Raw genomic sequence first — 24,538 nt, forward strand, 5'->3', positions numbered from 1 at the left:
TCAATGTCCACAATAACAAATTTGCCAATATAGTCGAAGGGCTTGGATTGTTACCCTCATAAATGTACTTGGCGTATCGGAAAGAACAACTGGCTTTGACAAGCCACTCATATAAGTCTTGAAAACAGTTTTCCATTCATTACCCAGATTGGTATGAATTTGGTGATATTTGCTTCTAAGATTAATCTTGGAAAAGACTTTGAGCCCTAGCAAGCATGTCAAACATGCCATCAATTATTGAAATAGGACACTTATATTTGATAAGAATTTGTTTAATGGTGCGGTTATCAACACGCATCTACCAAGTGCCATCCTCCGGCCTGAGTAAAGTCAATATTGCACAAGGAGCCATGCTTTCTCTAATATTTTCAAAATCTCCATGACTTTCCTATTCAATTCTTCATGCTCCTTTAGACTCATTAGATAGCGAACTTTTTTTGGTACGCTATACGGTACCGTGTATACCACTCAATACTTTTATCTTATATTAGAATTGGACAAAGTAAGAAAATTACTACCCCCCTCTTCTGAAGATTTAGGAGCTCTTTTGTCCTTGTAAACAGGACAATTTCAAACTTCCTTGTTTTAAAGGTGTATGTATTTCTATGGCCATCATGGACAAAATCCATAGGAATATTATCACACCAAGCTTCATCTCTATAATCCTTTCCCATTTCAAAAGAAACAAAATATCTTATAGTTACCTTTACCTTGTTACCTTTCTATAACCATGCTATTCATTAAGGCTTTACAAGGGGTTCGATCTTCAACTTAAGTTTGTCCACCATTTATTGTGCAACGATGTTCTCACAACTTTTCCATCAATGATAATGGAAAACACTTTTCCATGTGGGACTAGCACCTGCACTATGCAATGACTAAGTCAATCCTAGTGTAAGTCGTTGTTAGGAATTGCATGTGTTTAATGGATCATCTAGCAGTCACCGTTTTCAATTCAATCTCCTCATGTTGCATCTCCCTCATCATCATTAAATATAGGTTCAACGGCATCATCAACAAGCTCCTTGCCATTTTCTTCGTCCATAATTAAGAGTCACATACACATCTACCTTTTTCTTTGGACTTAGTCATTGTTAGGAATAAATATTAAAATTGATAGGAATTGCATGTGGACTTAGTCATTGCATAGTGCATAAAAGAGAATTTTTTATTTAAAAAAAAAAAAAAAAAAAAAAAAAGAGGATAAAATAAGATTACATTTATTACCTTAAAAATCTATTGAAATTCAAAGTCACTAATACTTTGATAATTGGTATTTAGGTACCCACAAATTTAAAACAGTCTAGATTAATAGCATTGGATATGCCTACACATCATACTTAATAGAAGACTTCATGTCACAGTATTCCTATTTTTTAATTTCATTTTAATTTTGTTAGTCTTCTATTTTATAAATTTCAAGAGATTTAGGGTTTTAGAATTAAAGAAGTTTGACTTTGGTTGACCTCATAAAATTTTTCCACATTAGCTTTTGATGCCTCACAATTTAATACATCATTATTCTAATGTATACTTTTCATAGATTTTTAAATTCTATTCTATATTGAAATATTTTATTAGAATCTTGCCACATTATACTATCTTTAAATTGTAGAATAGATAGTTCCATGTAAAAATATAATCATAATAAATTCATATTATTAATTATTCAATTTATATTTAGAGAAAAATTAAATGAGAAGAACATATATATGTGTGTGTGTTTTATCTCTCGAAAGAGGATAAAGGAAGATTTTCATTTATTACCTAAAAATATGTTGAACTCCAAAGTCACTAACTTTTTGATTTTGATAGGTAATAAGGAAATATTATTAAAAAGTACTCCCTCTGTCCCAATTTGTTTGTTCTCTATTTCATTTTGGGATGTCCCAAAATATTATCATGTTTCTAAAAGTAAAAGTTATTAATTTACTAATGTTCCTATTATACCTATACTTTATTTTCAAAACTATTTGAAAAGAAAAGTAACAAATATTTAAAAAATCAATCTAATTAGAGGCAACACCTTTTTGTTGCCTCATTAAGAATAACTCTTTAAAATGGTAGTTTTGTAAACTTATACATTTTTATAAGGTAGACAAAACAATAAATTATGTTTCCTTAAAAAGTTTGACTTTTCAAACAGGACAAACAAATTGGAACGAAGGGAGTAAAATATGAAAAGATACACAGAGTTCACGATAGTGAACAAAGAACAAATATAAACAAAGAAGAACAAAAAAAAACATTAAACTATTCTAATAGACAGAAGAAAATCAATAAGAGCAAATCCAAGAGACCCCAACACTTTGACCAATCAAAGAGAGTCTGTTGGCACAAATCTAACAACTGAGCCAGAGATTTTTCAGTATTCTCAAAAGAATGCCAATTACGTTCAGTCCGAACAGTCCACATCAAACAGCCTGGAACCAAATTTCAAATATCAGAATTATGTTTCCCAAACCAATGATGCCAACAAAATAATAAGTTTACAATAGAACCTAGCATGACCCAATCAATCCTAAACAATTGAAACATATACATCCATAGAGAATGAGTTGACAGGCAGAAAATTAGCAGGTGATTCATAGACTCCTCATTACAACAACACATACGACAACGATTCGCTAAAGGATGACCATGAAGTATAAGATTATCCAAAGTAAGAATCTGATCATGAACTATTGTTCACATAAAGAAAGCCACCATTTTAGGAACCTTTACTTTCCAAATGCCCTTCCAAGGGAAAATAGAAGGAGTACCATCTTGAATCTTATGATAAAAAGATCGAGTGTCAAACTTCCCACTTCCATTGAGGCTTCAACAAAGACTATCACAACCACCTCCCCTAGGAATCTGAGATTGGATCAAGTGAAGAAAGAAGCCGCTAACTCTCACAGTCATTGAATTTCCTATAAAATCTTAAGTTCCACACTCTATCATTTCCACCCACTAGAGGACTCTAAACATCAAAAATACAAACTTCCTTATTGTCTGAACACACAAATAACTGAGGATAAAAAGTTATAAGAAAATTATCCCCAATCCACTGGTCATGCCAAAAAGGAACATGCGAGCCATCACCCACCACAAAAGACAAGCTTAGAAAAGTCTCCCAACCTTTACTTATGCTTCGCCATAAACCACATCCATGAGCCCTTCTACAAACTCTAGTACTCCACCCCCTTTTCCCCTCCCCATATTTCATGGCAATGACCCTCCGCCACAGATGGGTAGTTTCATGGTCATACCTCCGAAGCCATTTCCCTAATAAAGCCTAATTAAAAGACACCAATTTTCGAATTCCCAAACCACCCAGCTCAAGCAGTAAGCAGACCTTTTCCCAAGCCACCAAGGGATATTTGAAACACTCCTCTGAGGAATCCCACAAAAAATTCTTCTGAATACGTTCTAATCTAATAGCCACGACTTTAGGAACAGTAAATAGAGAAAGATAATAAGTCAGTAGACTTGAAAGGGTACTTTTCAACAAAGTGAGCCTGCTACCCTTAGACAAATAAAGATGCTTCCAACCTGAAAGCTTCTTCTCCATGCTCTCCAAAATAGGGTTCCAGATAAAGGCTGTCTTATACGAAGTACCCAATGGCATTTCCAAGTAATTCATAGGCAAATTGCCCACCCTGCATTGAAGAATATTAGCCAAGTTTGAATGTTACTCACCTCCCCAATAGGGGACAATTTCACTTTTCCCCACATTCACCTTCAAACCGGTAAAGGCTTAAAAACAAGTCAAAGCTAACCTAATAGAGAGCAACTACTCCCTAGAAGCATCACATAAAAGAATGGTATCATCAGCAAAGTCGCTAACTTGGATAACTGTTATGTAAGTTACCCACAAATTTATGAGTCTAGATTAATAACATTATTGTGGATTTCAATTAGCTTAATAAGTAAAAAAATTTATTCGAACCCCACCTACATTGAAAACCAATTGATGTTTTAGCCTAATGATAATGAGTAATTATTAAGAAGTGAACGTTATAAGTTGAAATAATATGAAATCATCTCTGTTAATTTAATTTTAATTTTCTTTAGGCTTTTAATTTAGTTTATTATTTTTAAGAGTCTTATAGGGTATGAATGATTAAATTAAATTTCTTGTAGGATACCTTGTAATTAGGTTCAAACTTAAAAAGTTATTACTTAGGATTGAATAGGCTATAAAACAAAACAAAAAATCCAACAGATTCTTACAAAATGATTTGCACGCCAAAAATCAGTCACATGAGAAGATCTAGAGTCTTGCTATAATCCTTTGCGTCTTTGGCTAACTCACAACAAATTTCATACTAACATCTTCCCACAGTGCCTTAAGAAGTGGAAATGGCCTATACAACCCAGTATTTTGGCAAATGCTCTTGGCAATGGACAAGTTTGAAAAATCTCTACATGTTGCATAACATCTCACTCCAATTTTTCCATTTGAAAAGAGTAATTTTCTTATCCCATCAAATTTGACTAGAAAGTCCACTTTCATGAGGTTCAATAATAATGGTTTTCCTCAAAGAATTTTGTGGAACAAATAACTGATTTCATTTTGATAAGGACCCTTTGAGCACTCTTCCCATACCTTGGTATAGTAGGCATCCTCTTGGTACATCTTCAAAATTTCTTCTAATGAAATTTTGAAGATGTACAAAAGTATTAGCCACTTGATTTTGAACTCTTGTCTCATGCTTGAGGGTAAAAGAGAAAGATTACAAAAACTCGCTCCACTTGATGTGTTGACTATTGTGATATTGTTGGGTATGTACTTCAAAGTTTCATGATCTGAAGGTTAAAATATATAATATATGATGAATTCTTAGGAAGAATATAGTGACTCCAACAACTCAAAGTAATAGAATTTTTTGTGGCAGATTGATAGCGGAAATGGTTTAATTCTTTACTTATAATCCCAAATAAAATGATGTAAGACTATGAAAACTTCAATGTAATGGAGTGACTTTGGCTTAGTTAAGCTTGTGATTGTCTTAATCTTACTTGGATCCATTTTTATCCCTTTGCTAGAAACGACATAGTCCAAAAAAACAAGGCCATTGATAAGGAAATGGCTCTTGTTCAAGTTGGCGAGCAACTTTTTCTCTCTTGAAATTTCAATTACTTTTTGAATATGCTCCAAGTATTGTTCTATATGCTTACACCAAAATATACACCAACAAGACTCCTAATAAATGATACTAGCCTCTGAGCATGCACTTAGATGTTCTTCTATTTTTTTTTTTTTATTACTATATTTTTCAATCACAAAAAAACCTAGAAGCCTAATAAGAAAATAAGGTTGATAGTGCAAAGTATTTTTCTATTTTAGTGATTGAAGGAATATGGATAGTTGTAGCAATTTAAATATCTAAATAGAGAGTATTTCTATTTTATAGGCAATGTTTTAGTGAGAGTCAGAAATGTATTTTTACCAAATTATCCTTTAATTTTGTCTCTACTTAAACTTAGGAATGTAGGAGTATTTTTAAACCAACGAAATGTCCATCCCAAATAAAGAAAGTCGCTTAAATAGTAATATAGATAAACACATTATTCATAAGATGCATAAACGCACTAAGTACATTAGAAAGATCCAAAGGCATAACTATCCATTCATAATAACCATCTCTTATCTTAAAGGTGGTTTTATCTATTTAAGAAAAGATAGTGGCTCCACGAAGTTAGTTAAGAAGGTCAACAAGACGGAGAATCAGGAAGCAGTACTTGATGGTAATCTTATTAACCACTCTACTATCAATACACATTTTCCATATTTCATCTTTATTTAACACAAGCTTTTAGCCAAAAACTCATGATTTCCTACACCAAGCTTTTATCCAAACTCTTTCCTTGCCATCAGGAAGCAGTACTTGATGGTAATCTTATTAACCACTCTACCATCAATACACATTTGCCATATTTCATCTTTATTTAACACGAGCTTTTAGCCAAAAACTCATGATTTCCTACACCAAGCTATTAGCCAAAAACTCTTTCCTTGCCATTTTACACGAATTAGGAAGAAAATTGATTTCATTAGGCCAGTAAGTTTTAGTGCACTATATATATTGTACATGGGGTTGAGTTATGGAAGTTAGTGAATATGCTTTGGTGGTAATGAAAGGAGACATTTTTTCTCAAGAATTTGTACCAGTTGATTGGTAAGACTGTTAAAGGCACATGGTGGAGCAAAAGGTAGAGACATGCCTTTGGTCAAAATGCCAGAGAAAAGATATTTATGGATGAAAGAGAGTAAGATATGTAGAGAATGTGGTTGACATGGTTATAAAGCTAAGTGAGAATTTCAATCATTGCTCGATCTCAATTAATTGCATCATTTATTGAGAACGTGGTGGAGCACCCTTACAACTTTGATGCAAATAGAGTAGCCAAATCAGTATTACTAAGAGACCTTACTAGCTAGACGTGGAGCTTTGTTGAGTTCAGCTCATAAGAGGAAAAGTTTGGAGGTTTTTTTTGTTGATTTTGAAATCCACATTGCTTAGAGAATAACAAACGCAAGAATTCGTATCATGAGTGTTAGTCCCACATTGATAAGAAAATAGGTGGTCATTATAAATAGGGTGGTGGTTAATTTAACTAGTTTGGTTTATGAGATAGTAAGAAGCTAGGAAGCACAGATATGGACATAGGTACGGGTACATATACAGTGACATGAGCAATTTTTAAAAAATTATAACATAAAACGACCGATATGACACGAGTACGACACAGATACGATACAACTGCAGCACCCTAAATGAAATGTCCATACTTCCTAAGTTAGAAGACAAAGTTTTGTATAGTATATATGTTAGTGTATGAGCACTTATGGATATATCGGGTTAGGGTTAGTTTATGTCTATAAAATCTTGCAAGTGATTAAAATCCTTATCATTTGATAGTGGATTTTGATTTTATTGTTTTACATGCTTTTCACAACATAACTTCAACTCCTATAATTCTAATGTAATGGGTTGTCCTTGTAATTAGCACATATTGAGGACCATTTCATAAGGGTTTACAGCACAATTGGAACAATTAATTAGCATTTTAGATCAATTTCTAGTTTCAATCTTAGAGATTTAACTCCAATGTTGGATTTTTGGCTAAAAGTCACATTGCAAAGATTAAAGACAGCAAAAAATTAGATATTAAAAAGGCATGCTCTCATATGGCCGCCCAGTTTAACATTATGACCTTGCTAGATCCCCTAATAGGTTTCTATGCTAAAATCCCAAATGGCTAAGAAACACTAGGAAACCTTTTGAAGCACTCTACACCATTAAACAACTTCCCACTGTGTGAGTTAAAATGATATAATAGTTGTTGGAAATCAATATATATCTTACACAAATCATACTCAGGAAGAACAATCAAGACGTACTTCTATGTCATAAGAACAAGCGCTCTCTTTGAATTTTAAATTAGGGCTATTGGAAAACTTATCTGCAGTAAATCTCAAAATAAAATAGAATCTCTAGCACCTCTTGATATTGAGAATTCCATACTCTTCACTTCAATAACCACAAGAATCTCAAGAGATTGGGCTCTCTTCCTTGTCAAAAACCCTAGTCGTGTGCCTTGAGGAAGAAAGAACTTTTCTTCTCTTCCTTGTAGTGCAGGTGTGTAGATCCCTTAGAGGAGAGCTAGAGAATAAGGACAAAATTTAGCTACAAAATCGATTTTAGCCTTAACCTACAACTTTACTTAATATCTTTTTATTGGAGATGACAAATCCACCATTGGATTACATCTTATTCTTATATCCACCATGTTTGCAAAATTTTAAGAAAATTAAAAATCAATATCTATGTCATCAATAAATTGTTTAAATTGCAAGTTTTTGTAGTTTAAAATTATGCATAAAATATAAACTTATAGATTATATAATAAATAATATCTAACTGATACAAAATTTGACAATTGTATTAAGAGCATAAAGAACATGCAATTCAACAGTTAGATTTTCAAAATATATAGTAATGTTTATTTTATTGAGTAAGCTTGTAACCTTAAGCTACAACTAATTTTGTAGCTAAATTTTATCCAGAGAACAATTCTCTTTTCTCTTAAACGTGTAGTGCAATAGCAGTCTAGGGCTTTCTAACTTAAAGTAATTACTTTTATTCTTTTGGGCAAATGATAATTTACCTATCTGTGGTTTAATTGAAATTTAAGTTGCCTACCTATGGTTTGAAATTTGACATTTTACCTATCTGAGGTTAGCTCAGTTAAAATTCTATAACTCATCTCTGTTAAGAATAGGGCTAAATATGTAATTTTGTTCAACTTTTATATCTCTTTCTTCCCAAAACAAAAAACACATACAAAAACAAGACAAAACAAGATCAAAAAGGGAGGGTTTTGTAAAAATTAAGAACCATCATAGTTCTTTGCTACTTTTATGTAGCTGTTGCTACTTGCTATACTAATGGACCTGCTAGATGTCTTGTGCTACCATCAAATGAGAAGAGCAGGTAGTGTACAGTGGTAATTGGCCAATTAAATTTCTTCAAAATTCTTACTCTTCAACTTCTTCAAAGCCCAAGCTAACTCAAGAATCCAGTCTCCAATCTTCTTTTTTAATAAGGCATCTTCTCAGCACCCCTTCGCAAATTCTTCCAGAGAAAGAACACTTGAAAAATATATGATCCCTTGATTTCAGCTTGCTTCTACAAAATGAACAAGCAAATCACCTTGATATCCCAAATTTTTTTTTTTAATCAAAATTTGATTCAACAAATCGATATTTAGCGAGTTTAATCATCAGTCTTGATGATATGCATAAAAACATTTTACAAATAAGAAAAGAAAACAATGGAAGAATATTTTTGCAATGCTAGTTTATGGTCTAATTGCAGTAATATGTTTTCTTTAATGTTTTATTTTCCCATTATTATATTCACTGTTTTTGTACTTGACTTTAAAAAGTAGTTTGCATAAATGGTTTCTCTTCTGCTACATCCTTCCCCCCCCCCCCCCCCCCTCTTTTCGGCAGGACAATTGTGCTATACTATTAGGAGCTTTGAGTGAGGAATTTCTGCACAGAATGCTGTTGTCTTTGCATGGGAAATAGTTCTAAATATTAATTTTTACAAAACCCTCCCTTTTTGATATTGTTTTGTCTAGTTTTTGTATGTGTTTTTTGTTTTGGGAAGAGAGAGACATAAAAGTAGAGCAAAATTACATATTTAGCTATATTTTTAACAGAGATGGGTTACAAAACTCTAATTGAGCTAACCTCAGGTGGGTAAAATGTCAAATTTCAAACTAGGCAACTTAAATTACAGTCAAACCACAAGTGGATAAATTGTAATTTGCCCTATTCTTTTTGATAGGTTTAAGTAATCCCTATTGTTTTTGGATTAACTATTGGGCCAACCCAATTAGGTTTTAGTCATGTAGCTTGAATTGGAACCAAAGGTAAAATAAAAACTCAAACTCCAATGGGCCTTCAGCCTCCTGTTAACTCTTTTTTTTTTTATGTGACTCTTGATAAGCCCAAAGTTACCATTAACCATAATTTATTACACTAAAAATTCATGGTTGCACTCTAGGTTTTTATTAAATCAAAAATTTATCCCAAAAATCTATTGTATTAGCATTTGACCCCTCTATGAAATCATCCATAGTGAAAAAAATTAAATAGTTACTATTACTTTGTAAATCACTACATCTTAAATCCTTTAAGTCCACAGTTTCATTCTTTTTATTATTCTTATAGTTATGAAATTTAATTTCACAAAATATAAATTTTAACAACTCTTTACTAAAGTGGTCAAGCCCAACACTCTAAATAACCAATTCTCATTAAACCTATCTCAAGGGGAATGTTTTGTGTCTCTAAGAAAGATAATGGATCTCATCTTACGAAGGTGTGCTCCCATAACACTACATTGGATTGTCCAACGTACTAAGGTTTTGACCATACAAGATCTCACTCTGATGTACATTAAGCAAAGCACATTTCATGTTTGAGTTCACCATCTTCTCAAGATTGAGAATCAATACAAATAACAGTCGTGAGATTTATTTGTTTAGATGTAAGTTTTTGGATGTTGGTAGAACAATAAATTTTACAATGGTCTAGTTTAGTGTATCCCACACACTTGAGATATATCAATGAGGGCTTGTTTTGGGACAACCCTTAGGTCAATAATTTATGATTTTGCATTTAACTCAATTTCAACATTTTTTTGTAAAATTATGTATTTTGCTACCTAATCTTGTAGTTAATACAAATTAGAGTTTCAAACGTTTCCTAGTCGTCCTAGGGCTTTACTTTGTCAATATTTATATGTTTTGTAGCCTCCAAAGGCAAAGCAATTTATTATCAATAAAAATTCAAACTTTATCTGTTTCTTTCTCTAGTGGATTCCGAGAAATTATCACCTTATGGATTCAAGAAAACCCCTCGCGGATTCAAGGTTTACTACCAAAAATTAATAGTTTAGTTTCTGTTCCATCAAAGAGAGCATCGTGTACATGTTTTCTTCAAACTTCCGTAACATCAACTTCCTCAGACTCTCTTGTTAGTTCTTTGTGGAGCAAGAGCACCTAAAGAAGATGTGACCATATGAAGTAAATGAAGCGAGCTTGGCCTAATTCTTGAAAAACATCTTCAACTTGCTGTGTCATGAATGCTTTCGTATTCTTTGCTTTTAGGCTCGTGTGATGTTTTAGGCTAGACATGATCCAATAGCTATCAACTGATATGATGTTCCAAAAGTGCTAGAATTGTCTCATTTGTGCTAAAGATTGCATGAATTGATCTATACTTTGTAGACTTAATTTCTTGAATTGTTGAGTTTGCTATGCATACATTGAGGAATGCTTTTGGCACAATGGTATAAAAATAATTATACGTTGATACCTACTAGCATATTAGGTCCACCTTGGCCTGATAGCATTTCTGGAACAATGACTTTGATTTCAGTCTAATTAAGTCACTAGGATCTTTACACGGAAATTTAGTGCCATGAAATGGTTAAATATTTTTTGTTATTGCAAATTTGCCAGTTTTCTTTCACTCTACCATTCTTTCTTGGTTACCAAGTAATTTCATTTTCTTGATGAAATTCCTATATGTTAGGTATGGCCCTTTCCTCCTTGGTTGGACAGTGTGGTTGAATGTCTCTCTCCCCAAAGATTAAACGCCTCATAAGCCAACCATTCCAAGCCCTTCCTCAAAGATTGCAATTTTAGAGACTTTTAAAGGAAAAGTTTTAGGATATGGATGAAGCATGTATTTATGAGGAGAGTACATAACCAAATGCCTTAAAATGAGGTTGCTGAAGCAGTGGACAAGTCACGATCTCAGAGAATATATGGTAATGTAGCTGTGTATGTTCGAAACATGATCTAAGAGTGGTTGTAGGGAGTCAAATTGTGGTTCTCCTAACAATCCTTCCCTCACAATGACACTCCCGTGACTCGAACCCATAACCTTGGCTCTGATACCATTTGTCAGGCTGTGAGCTGTGCCATTCCACCTCAAAACCAATTGGTGATAAGGAAGACACGCTCAAATCTTTTATGGCATTCGATATCACACCACGCGGGCCTGTTTTTAGAGTGGTTGTAGGGAGTCAAATTATGGCCCCCCAACAATATATGGTATAGTTTAGCCATTTGACATACGGTACCTTAAATGAACTAAAATTACAAGTTAAAATGATGCAATACCACAAACTGTCAAATGGGAGTGTGCCCCAAGTTTCACATCATCTTAAGTTGAGAACACTAAAGGTAACACAGAATTTTACCAATCTAACAAGCATCACTGGTAGGAAAATGGGCACTTCAAGAGGGGGAGGGGGTGGTGTGGAAACAAACACAAACCATTTTCGTTTATCTTTTGAGATAGTCTTTTTTTTTTTTTTTTTTTTTTGGAAAAAGCATTGAAATAAGGATGACTGAAATGTCAATCGCAAGGATTTGAAATAATGCCACCTTTATGTGTGACTAAATTAAATAATTTCCAGTCATGGAATTATCCTCAATTGAACCTTAAGGGGTTATTCTGTCTGAATGTAGTCCTTGATTAAGGACAGTGTAATTAGCCTTGCTTAGATGGTACGGTTTCTTATGTTTAGGTTTTGTGTAAATAGAAGATAAAAACACTTTTGCATAATGAATTTAACAATCTTTACATAATAAGGATCATGACAATTGTACGATCTTCTCCATAATAATTGTGCTTTTTACAGTGCATTAGTGTCACTTATAAACTTTTCTTTAATTGTAATTGTTAAGCATGATTGCTATACACCAAATAAAGCACTTTCAAAAGGAAGTTCAATGTAGTTAATGATAAAAATTTTAGCAAAACTTGAATATCAAGAAGCACATACCTGGATGTCTACGGTTTCCTAGGGTTTCTTGATGAACTATCATGGAAAACTAATATCACGAGTTTTGTGAAGCCTGTCTTTGAACTTTGGAGAATCTTTTCAATAACATTTAACACTGCAGTATCCAGAGGACAGCTCTAACACATGGAGAATTTGGTGCATCATTGTTGGGATCCAAAACAAAAAGGTCCTAGAAGATCATTGACACAAGCAAAAAGCCACATGAAACGGAATAAGTCTATATCAAGAAAATATCCTTTGAATCCACAAGGCATTCCCTAAATCCACAAGAAGATTTCTTGGATTCCACTAGGAAGAAAAAGGAGAAACTTATTTGAGAGTCTATAGATCAAAATCCGAATTCTTAGAAGCTACAACCACAATGTATATAGTAAAGAAAATTCTAAGTGGCTAGGAGTTCCTTAAGAAACCTAATTCGTGTAAAGTACAATTAGGCTAGAAAATAAGAAAAACTGTAAAGAGAAGAAGATAAAATTGGGAAAAGTACAAACATAAATCCGATGGACTCTAGGAAACATCCTAGAACTAATGATACATGAATGAAAATCATTTATCCCACTCTGAGTTTTCATTTTATTTTCACCAACTACAGTATGTCATGTATATGACATTTTTTTTTTCCTATTTTAAACTTTGGTTATTATATTAGGAAAGAAAGAAGGGATGTGTAGCTAGCTAGCTTCAATTGATAGACCATAAAGTGTAGCACTCCATGTGAGACAAAGAATTTGTATTCATAAGACTTTATTCTAACTTTTAACTTAAAAAATAAAATAAAATAAAATAAAAATGATGTAAATTAAGAGGAGAGAAAATCAACACATACAATTTAAATGTTTCGGCGATGTACCTATGTCCATAAGAAAGAATGGCTAATAATCTACTCAAGGAGAAAATAGGTTTACAACAGTGTGTTTACATAATAACTCTACCAAATACAAATTTCTTAAAATGTCCCTATACCACTTTGCTCTTTTCTGCTGCACTCCACTCTGCTGCGCCCATAAGGCCCCCAACTCAATGGCCTAGTAACAAATATGAGCCAACTCCATTAAAAATTTACCATAAATATCAAATTTAACCAAAAAGATGTCTAAACAAATGAATTTGTAGGAAAAGCAACATGTGTCATGGCCAAAGTTGGTAAGTTTAGATCCTTATGACGATTCCCTTCAAGTGACCAAATTTCACTTGATCCTATGATTAGCTCTAATGTTTTTTACTAGTGCTTTTCGAACTTCTTACAAGTTGACTTATAATGGTCTCTCTTTTTAAAGAAAAGCCTATATTGTACGAGACTCCAATTAAGTAGTTAATATAACATATAGGGACACCACTTGACCCAAAAGGCTTAATCCTATGAATTTGGGTTTAGTTATGTTATATTAACCACTCCTTCTAATATGGGACTTCACTCACACATGTATTTCCAACAATCTCCCTCTCACGTGTAAGTCTCTACCTCTTTATTTCCTTTGACCAAGTTTCCCTTGCTCCCCCCTTCCCTTATAGGGCTTTTTTCCATCACCCAAACGTCACCCATGGGAATCATGTGTCAAATCCACACACTTATCCATGGAAACCAGCCCACACATTCACATCCATAGGAACCACATGTCTCACCGTGATCTAGCACCATTTGCTCTATTCCCACCATGGAAAGGACCCTAAACACCTCGCTTCATTCGCCGCATACCACTTGAACTCTAATACCACTTTTTAGAGAGATAACACTCTAGGAAAACTCCAATTGAGTAGTTAATATAACATATAAGAACACCACTTGAACTAAAAGATTTAAAAGCCTATGAGTTTGGGCCTAACTATATTATATTAACCACTCCCTCTTGAAATTCTTATTAAATGTGGTATTTTACTCACACGTGTATTCCCAACAGTTTTTACTTTGAGATTTAGCCTGCAGGAATGCTCTATGGGCCTGGTTTCCAACTCATCAAACAGTGTGTAATTTGTAATTTTTTTCGGATGCCATTGCTGTATGTTTTGTATATTGTTTTCAGATGACATTGTTGTATGTTTTGTATATATTGTAACACTTTAATACAATAACACCAAATCTAAAATTTTAAGTCATTATTTTTTATGTTTGCAAACTTAGATGTTTAAAAAATAAGTGAGAAGTTAATCCATCAATTGTGTCAATCAATGTAAATAGTTTGAGGGTTCATTTAGATGTTCACATTGCATAGTTTGCATATAGTTTGACAAAATTAGAAGTTTATATATAGTTTGTGTCTTTGTGTCAATCAATATAAATATCACTTGTGCTTCACATTTTGATTGAGTACACAGTTGGCCTGGACCCAACAGCAGATATGCCAATATGAGATATTTAGTTCTTCAATCACCAGCTCAAACTTTTCTTTGCATAGATTTGAGTCAGAAATAGACAAATAGTAGTTTGAATGTTCATCAGCACTATCATCTTATTCTAGTGAGAGAGAGAGAGAGAGAGAGAGAAAGAGAAAGAGAAGAACTAAATGTGCTATCTTTTTGTTGTTTGAAGCATGCAGCAGCTAATCGAAAAGCATAAGCTGCATCCAGATAACCTTGGTAAAATGGACCTACCGTGTCTTGAGCTGCAGGTAAGATGTTTTGAATTTTTTAGTTGGTGAATAATGTCCTTTTTGGAGTTAGATAGAACTGATCATGATAATGCTATCATGTTCTCAAGATATCTAAAAGAATAAACTAGTTTAAAGGTACAGAAATTTCAAACTTTTTATTATTATTAAATACAGTGATCCTTGGCCCACATTTACTCTATCTCATATTAATCTAATGCTGTTTAGACTTACAACTACAAACGCATGATGCAACAATATCAATTCCCTCTTTTAAAGATTTTATATTATCAAACAATTGGAGATTTAAAATTCTCCAAATCATTGATCTACATATAACAAAGTTATTTCTAGTGTTTTGTCATCTTAACATTAATGCAGGTAATTCTATCATTGTCATAAGGAATCATGACTCTGGATTATTTCTAAATCCATTTTCTCATGAAATTTTCATGAAAACTGTGAAACTTACATTTTATTGAAAATCATACCACTAAAAATATTAAATAAAAAGGCTAGGCATGATTTTTGGAACAACTTAGAAGACTACTTGTAGTAGTCCCAGAATGGCAGAATGATGACACTAGCATTTAGGGCAGCCCTACAAATTTCTTATTGAAGGCAGGAAATGCTTACATATTTTAGAACCATTTTTATATTAAAAGTGCTTGGTAACACATCACATCACAAAAATATTCATGAACGGCAATTCTTTATGTTAGCTTGAGCACAATACCTGCACCATATTGCGCAAGGAAATTGAGGAGCAGACACATGAACTGAGGTATCATAATTAACATTGCTATCAACTTGTTATTGTAAATACCACACTAAATTAATGTTGAGAAATGTTTACACCTAACAGGAAGATTAAGGGAGAAGAGCTCCATGGAATGGATATAGAAGAATTATATAAACTAGAGAAAGATCTTGAAGTAGGCCTAAGCCGTGTTATAGAAACAAAGGCACGTCTCTCTTTTTTATCTCTGTTTACCAGCATTATTATGGAGTGTTGAAATTTATGTACTTTCTCTTAATATAAGAAACCTTTTTTGGTCTTTCAGGGTGAAAAATTTATGGAAGAGATCACTGCCCTTCAGCAAAAGGTCATGTTCCAAACCTTAAATTTTTGCATGGCATTTCATACAATTACTATAATTTTTGCAAGACATTTCCAAACCATAATCAATGATATCGTGATAAATTATCAAAATAGTAATTGAAAGAAGAAATAATAAGAACTTGAGAGAGAGAGAGAGAGAGAGAGAGAACACAAGGAATTCAGGTGGTTTGGTCTTAGTGGTCTACATCAACAACAGAAAATCATAAACAACTACTGAAAAGTATTTTATTGTTGGCTTTATTCAGTGACAAAAGTTGTTTGTAATTTACTTTTAATGTTTAATGTATTTTTCCTGGACTTTATTGTATTTTGGATAGATGTACTTAAGCCTCTCCCTCAACATCAAAAGACTGCATCAACCAGAGATCTCACAACCTGGAGGTGACCTAAGTGGCCCACGTGCTCCATGTGTTAGGTGGTCTTGATGAGAGTGCAAGCTTGTAACTTGCGACCTCCACACAACCTTAGGGGGCAACATGGTTGCGAGCTGCGTGACCTATGTACTCTACATCCTGGACTACACCTGTCCAATGCATTTCTGCTAGCACACACCACATGGTTGTGAGGCGTGGCAAGAGGCTTCAGATAAGGTTTATACAAACCCTCAAAACCATAAGAGAGAAATCTAAGAGAACCAATCCTAGCATATGAAAAGAGAGATCTTTTTTGCTTTGAGAAAACCAATTCAACCTCTCTTTTCCATCTCCTTCATTGTATTGATTGAAATATTGTAAACACCTTCCTCGCCCATAAACATAGACCTTGTGAGTGAGAGAATGGCTATAGAAACTTGAGAAGCCACATTCAAATCCAATCTTCATTGGTGGTGTTTCCATTGGTGCTTCAATGGAGGGTCTCCGATAAGCTAGGAAGAGAAAGGACTCATAGAAATTGGTTATTAGCTAGAGCTTAGAGGGCTCAAGTACAGGTAGGCTTTTGGGCTTGGAGGGTTCGTAGTGTCCTAATGTACTGCAACTATATATCTTGCCTAATGAAGATTTCCGACAGATAGTCGGGGGAAAGGTTTTTACGCCCAAGGCTCGGGTTTTCCTCTTCCTAAACACTTCTTTGTGTTTAGTGTGGTTTGCTTGCTTTCCTCTTTACTTCCTTTTCTTTACTATATTGCCATGCTTTGTGTAGTGTAGTTTAGTTTGTATGGAAATTGGTTAAGCCATTTACAGTTGGACTATATTGTTTAGTTTATTAGTGTTAAAATCAACTTAGCCATAAAAGCATGTTTTAAGGGTTCTAAATACTTGCTAGGGTTAATAAGTATATTTAAACTACATATGTACTCACTTTTTTTTTTTATTTGATAATTCGATAAACAACATATTTAGTATTGAGTTAAGTTTATTAGTGTACATACTGAAGGAAATATGTAGTAGACAAAATCTATGTTACGCTAGGATTAGAGTAACATAGTTAGGACTATGTGTACAATTAGGACTACGATAATATAATAAGCTTACCCTAAATACATATCTTTAGAAAATGTGAGTAAATAGTTGTAAATTATAAGTTTTTTGTAGAACAAACTATTTATTATACAAAATGAATAATGCTAATGCAAGTTGGTGCAAATTCATAAAAATTGTGGTGACGAGTCTTGGAATTGTAAAACTTTGTCAGCCTTTTGCCAAGGTCTTTGTATGTGCACTGGTTAGCTCAATGTGTAGAGAAAGGAATGCAAGTTGGAACAAATTCATGTAAATTCAAAACTGAATGTTATATTGTTTATTCTATCACAAGACCTAAACTGATTTCGTCTCCCCCAAAAAAGGGTATCAATACAACATACTAAATTATATATTCTATTGCAGGAAGCCCAACTCATGGAAGAAAACCAACGACTAAAACAGGTAATAGGTCTCATTTTTTTTCTTTCTTCTGTTCTTTTCTCTTCATATATCTCTATTAATAAAAAAAAATTATCTTCCACAGATGCAGAATCTTTTTAGTGTTCAAACACAGGTACTTGAACAAGGTCAGTCATCTGAGTCAATCACCAATATTTGTAGTATATCTGATCCTCCTCAAGACAATGACAGCTCAAAGACTTCTCTCAAGCTAGGGTAAGTTTGTAAAATTCCATTAATTTAAATTGTTTTTTCTTCTATTTTTCTTTTTTTACTTTTGGGTTTTCTGGATGAAGTATGAAATATGATTAAGGATTCAATGATTCAATCCAAGGATATTTAATTCAAATATCAATATTTAGGAGCCTATTTTCTAAAGCATATAGTTGCAGTTTCAATTGAGGAACTTGACTAAACAGATAAATCTGTCCTGAGGCTTAATTATTTCCCTGGATTTAGCATTACAATATGTCCTCTATTCTTCAATCTAAAGTTAATTTTGCTTTTCTGGTACTGAAAGGTAAGTTTGGTGGGGAAATTAAGGGTTGCAACCACAGGTGATGTCACTTTCAACTCATTATTGAGTAATTTGTCTGTTAGTGAAGCAATTATGGACTGCATGCCAGGAAATGCAAGCTTCTACTATAGAGAAACTATTTGCCTTAGTGCATCTTTCTATGTCTTGCAGGCTACCTTTCCCTAACCAAATTTGAAGTGTAGAGAAGATCAAGAAGCATATATGGATACCCTTTTCTCAAGTTCAAGAAAAAGGCCATGTTTAAGTAAATACAAATCCTAGCTCATAATTGTAATTAAGTTTCTGTAAAACCAGTTTCTCAAAAAAAAAAAAAAAAAAAAGTTTCTGTAAGACCAATTTGTTTCCACCAGTTGATTCAACTAGAGTCTGCATATACATATGGTGGGTTCTGGATGCTTAATAATGCGTATGGGTCAATTTGTTCCAATCGAAAATAAAGTTGAAGGAGTTGGAAAGGTTGTGTGTAGGGTTGAGACTGATCTTGGCAAGACACACCATTAATAATTTGCATAGGATGAACTGGATGAAGCAAACCTCTCACATTTCTAGGAAACATATTGTTTTTTTGTTTAGACCCCTTAAAGTAGATTGTTTAACCTAATATATTAGCCAAGTGATTACTTAGGTTAATTATGAGATCTAGGTTAAAAAGAGAAAGATCATATCATGCAAACAGTAGAAAGTAAAGAACACACTGATATGATCACCCAGGAAAACCAATTAAACGGACTGTTTCAAGATAAAAACTTAGGAAGGATTTGACCTAACTATTCTCAAGGTAAAACAAATCCATTAAAAGAGATTTGAAATTTTTACAAAAGATTTAATCCTAAATCTATTGCTACCTCTAGTAATAACTTACTAACACGACCACGTGCAAGCTCTGAATCCATGAACTCTTTTTCTCTTAGATTTGCAGAACACAGACTCCCACATTTGTGACTTTGAGATCTCATTCAAAGGTTTCAGATCACACTTGTTGATCTTGCAGCAACTAGATTCCACCAACACTTGATTGTAAATCTTGTTCTAGTAGACACTTGTAGAGTTAGAAAGTACAGAACTTCTTAGATCTCACAGGAATAACTCACAAATCTTCCAAGAGTCTTCAAAACGTAGTTAGGTTAGGGTTTTCCTTTTATACTTAGGAGTGTTGGACTAAAAACCTAAACGTTTTCATGGGCTTAGGCCTGATTTAAAATTCTACAGAAATTATTTTTCTGCGATTTTCGATCGATCGAGCTTCACTGAAAAACACTTCTTTTTCCTGCAACTTGAATATTCTTAAGACTTGACTTGAAACACTTTGAGCAATGTCTAATACCTATTCTAGACACGTTTTTGTTCTCGATTTGCCAACATATACAAATTGAGACTCTAAACATTTAATCCTAAATCTTTAGAACCTAACACATATATAAAGGAAGACAAACTTAGATGGTTGAAGATCTGCAAAAGTATTAGTAATTCCAGTAATTTCTTCCAAACATCGACAGCATGGTAATCCTTGAAACACCCAAATATATATATATAGACTTTGACAACTGTTCTTGTGTATGTAGGGTTTGCTCCATTTAATTAGTTGCTTAAGATGCATAATCAATACTGACAATACATGGATTTTAGGAATAATGCAACACTGTCAGTGGGCAAAATAGGTTTTTGCTACCATAATCATCTGTTTATATATATGTTGGGGGGAAAAAAGCTCCAGTCCTTGATGACAATTCAGGTCCTGAAATTGAGTCGCAATTTTGCAATAGGTTTGTTTATCTTTGTGTGATTGCCTTTGAAGTATTATATGTCCGCCTTCACATTTCTTTATCTAGAATATTGCTTTTGAGTACACTAGTTTTAAGTTCTAAATATGTTAAATGTATAATTTCAAGTTAATCTTGCCCCTTGCAGTAAGGCTTTTTTGTGCTCTATGATTTTGGAATGCAAATTCTTGCACCAAATTGAGAAAAGTAGTATCATAATTCATAATATAATTTGCTCCCACTGATTTTTTTTTTCTTCTCTATATTGAATATTTCTAGGTGACATTGTTCTATTTCATAGTCTTCCTTGACCCATAAAATGCAAGCAACATCTTATCAATCACCGCCAAAGACAACTCAAGATTGGCACTTCACAAGTTTCTGCCATATTTCACCATTGCTTCTCTTGGCTGGCAATTGTTAAGCACACATCATATGTATGTAATTTGGTACTAACCAATTACCACCAAGCAAAAACTCACCAAAATGTTCGTTTAACATGTCATAGTTAGTTAAGAGACTCAGAAATCAAATATTTGTATTTTTTGTGCTAACAAGACTGTCCAAAACTCTTTAAGTAATTAACTATTCGTCATGTGTTATAAATCATCAACGGCATTTTTAGCCCCTTTTTCTCACTTTACTAAAAATAGCAACCCAAGCGTGAACCATGAAGGGTTTTCAGTTTTCACTAGTAGTTACTTTTGAACGAGAAAAGGCTAATTAACACTTCTTGAAAATAATGATATTACATAAGGATTAGGGCACAATTGCCACATCTCTGGTTCTTCAAATTCTGAATGTGATTCTATAAAGTTCTATTATTTAACACAAACAGGAAAACATAATATGGATCAGGTTTAGCAATATCAAAGCTAGAACTAGCTAAGCTAGAGCAGCTATAAGAGTCGCATGAGTTTATTTATTCTTTGAGTTTCTAGAGAAGTGATATTTTGCTTAGTGTTTTAATGCTAATAGGTTTACCACTGGAAATCACACCAAACATATTTATTTTTGTCATAAAATGGAATCATAAACATATTAAACTTGCTGAAGTTAATTACATTTTAACACTTCTATTTTGGTCTAGTTTGATTTGTTAATCATATGGTACATGATGTCACATCTTTCAATATATTTTTTTGGACAAAGTTTAGCTACAAAATTGATTGTAACCTAAACCTACAACTTTACTCAATATCTTTTTATTGGAGGTAAATTTTGACAAATCCACCATTGGGTTACATCTTCTTCTTATATTCTCTATACTTGTAAAATTTCTAGAAAATTAAAAATTAATAACTATGTCATTAATAAATTGTTTAAAATTGCAAGTTTTTGTAGTTTAAAATTATGCATAAAATATAAGCGTATAGATCACATAGTAAATAATATCATATTGACACAAAATTTGACATGTGTATTAAAAGTGTAAAGAACAAGTAATTTAATGGTTAGAATTCCAAAATATGTAGTAATATTTATTTTATTAAGTAGGGTTGTAGTCTTAGACTACAACTAATTTTGTAACTAAACTCTATCCTTTTTTTTTAAATCCAAATTGTTAAAATTGATATATGTAAATCATGTACTTTATTACAGTTTGCATTAATTAAACTCATGAACCAGAAACAAATAAAACTACTTCAAACACCTAGCTTCTTAGCTCAAGTGGGTACCCTTATTTACTATTACAAAAGATCTGAACATCAAATTAATTAGTAGAATGTGACCTTTTATAAAACAATTTGAACTTGATCTAAAACACACTTGAATAAAATAAAAGTTTCCGAATATTCAATATTTCACTTAAAGCTGAATTAATCAAAGTAGGTATTAACCTTAAAAGATCTTTATAAAAAAAAAAATCACCTAGACTCTAAAATCAATTAATATAGAAATTATACTCTTAGTAGAACAGGTGACAAGAGAGCTTGGGCCAGTTTAACCCAAATTAAACTTAGGCCATACTTCCACTCCAGGCATATGGATGAATATATGTGGAGCATTTAGCTTGAGCTGAGACTGGACCATTTTTGTTCCTTCTTCTCAATCAAATTACCCTATTCAGTATAGGAAAAATAATAATAATTGGACCATTTTTCTATATGGGAAAAAAGGCGCAAAAAGTCCGGACCATTTTTGTGGTTCGTTTTTATATTTAAGATATGAGCCCAGAAATCTAGCCCCTTGATTTCTTCTTGACAAAGTTTAGATGTTGACCCTTCTTTATAAAAAATTTTAAAAAGAAGAAGTAGTAGCTTTGATGTTGACCTCCCCACTTGTCCCCAACCTTTTATTACTGGAAGGAACTAAATATAATATTTTTATTAATTTGATTCAAATATTATATATTATGATGCGAGAGCGGTCAATTGCCTCCAGAGCTTCCCAACTTTTTTTTGTTATAATAGTACTGAAACATTTAAGAAGACCTCTGCAGATATAGGCTTTATCTCGACTTTTAGACTAAAACAAATAGTAATTTGTTACCTAGCCTTTGTTGTAAAATTATTGTGAAACTATTTTATCTATAATAATATTACAAAATTATTTACTTGTCACACGTCATTTTCGCTGCTCTCATGGTCCTGACAAGTATTGAAATAATGGGTCCCACTTTATAATAATCATACTTTTTGTTGAATAAGAAACCGTATAAAAAAAAAAATAAAATAAAAACTACTACTATTAAGTCTATGTACTGTATAAGACACTAAACACAGATTCGTAGACTCCCCTAAATTTTTCTTCCATCTTCAGATCTTCTTACTACTTTACAACTTCTTTATAGGTCTGTATAGTTTCATAGTTTATAAAACCAAAGTTTAACTACTAAAAAAAAGTTTTTCTTAAACCAAAAAATAATAATTTAAGAAAGGTTGAAATTTAACTATGAATTTGATTAATTTTTTATATATATATGAAATATATATTTATAAATTGATTGAGATTATGGAGAAGCCTTACCATAATTTGAGTTTAAATTGAATTCTAAGTATAAAAAAATAAATTAAATTGTACATGTATTTTAGTTTATGTATGAAAATTATATTACTATTTAATTGTTTATTTAGTTTGTTATTAATATCAATTAATATTTTTCACATTCATTTTACTTTCAGTTTTACCTTTTGATCTTGCCCTCTTATGTCGAAATCCTGACTCCGCCATTTGCTTGGGGTCATAACAATTCAATGTACCAACCCATTGAATTATTTCCTTGGAAATGTTTTACTAAACAATTTGGTTGCATTGTTTCTGTTTGCATTTTTGTGATTGTAATCGATATTAGTAGCGTTGTGCGGCTATGTGATTAGAAATTTTGTGATGAATGTGTTTGACAAAATGTAATGGGTGGACTGTTGACATGCCTTACACTATTTGCTTGTGCGGCCCATTAAATCCATGAAGAAGAATGGACTGCAAAGACAAATTCATTTTGTTCCTTAGGTGGGTTGGACTGCCTTTTTTTTTTTCAAAAATGGCCCAATGCAAAGCTGTATACCTACTTGCAGGTTCTAAAATATTTTACCATGAATAGAGCTATAGAACGTTACTAATCTCAATCACATGTCCAAAAATCAATTGGAAATATATATATATATATATATAATATTCATGAAGTCAAAAAGTAACAAAATAAATTCGCACACAATACACTTAAATTAGATTAAAGTATAAATTTTATTTTGTATAAAAAAACAAAAAACAAAACAAAATAAATTCGCAAAAAATAATAGATAGTTTTGATATTGAATAAAGAAATAGTTTGTAAGACAGTAGCCCAATTTAACTTTTTTTTTTTTTTTTTAATACAAGAAAGAAATTTTACTTTAATCTAATCTAAGTGTATATGTGTATGAAACTCCTTCGTTAACCTTTAGTACTTCTTCAGTAAATTGTGGTAGCATTGACAGAACATTCCAAAATGGAGCTTCACACACTATACCACGTTACCATTTAAGCTCGTCAATGCTACCAACCGTAGCTCTTTCTCTTTCATTTTTATCAAATTAATGCTTTTGAACCTAATATATCTTCATTTGATGTTATCTACTTACTTCCCTCTAATTTAACTTGATTTATCCAAATTGAATAGATTTATAAGATTATGGTTTGGAATGAATTTGATGAAAATGTTTAGGGTTTTTTTTTTTTTTTTTTTTTTTGGATAGAGTTGAAAATGTTAGTTGAAATGTGTAATTAGGAGATTTGATTGATAGTTTTCTCTTAACCTTTCTTGTAAAAAGAGATCAAACAATATTATTGAAATACAAAACTTTGGGGATT

General features: G+C 32.5%; 1 protein-coding gene across 1 annotated transcript in view; it reads left to right on the plus strand.

Annotated features, from left to right (window-relative positions):
• The window catches only part of LOC126705338 (MADS-box protein JOINTLESS-like), a 61,754-nt gene extending 40,908 nt beyond the window's left edge, over window positions 1-20,846 (plus strand). The window contains exons 2-9 of the mRNA XM_050404281.1: window positions 14,908-14,986; window positions 15,688-15,749; window positions 15,831-15,930; window positions 16,030-16,071; window positions 17,912-17,950; window positions 18,033-18,163; window positions 18,636-18,729; window positions 20,525-20,846. Of these exons, the coding sequence (XP_050260238.1) occupies window positions 14,908-14,986; window positions 15,688-15,749; window positions 15,831-15,930; window positions 16,030-16,071; window positions 17,912-17,950; window positions 18,033-18,163; window positions 18,636-18,660 (478 nt within the window). The 3' untranslated portion in view covers window positions 18,661-18,729; window positions 20,525-20,846. The remainder of the gene's footprint in view (window positions 1-14,907; window positions 14,987-15,687; window positions 15,750-15,830; window positions 15,931-16,029; window positions 16,072-17,911; window positions 17,951-18,032; window positions 18,164-18,635; window positions 18,730-20,524) is intronic.
• Window positions 20,847-24,538: the final 3,692 nt, after the last annotated feature.

The sequence above is a fragment of the Quercus robur genome, chromosome 11, assembly GCF_932294415.1.
Source record: "Quercus robur chromosome 11, dhQueRobu3.1, whole genome shotgun sequence".
Lineage (NCBI taxonomy): Eukaryota > Viridiplantae > Streptophyta > Magnoliopsida > Fagales > Fagaceae > Quercus > Quercus robur.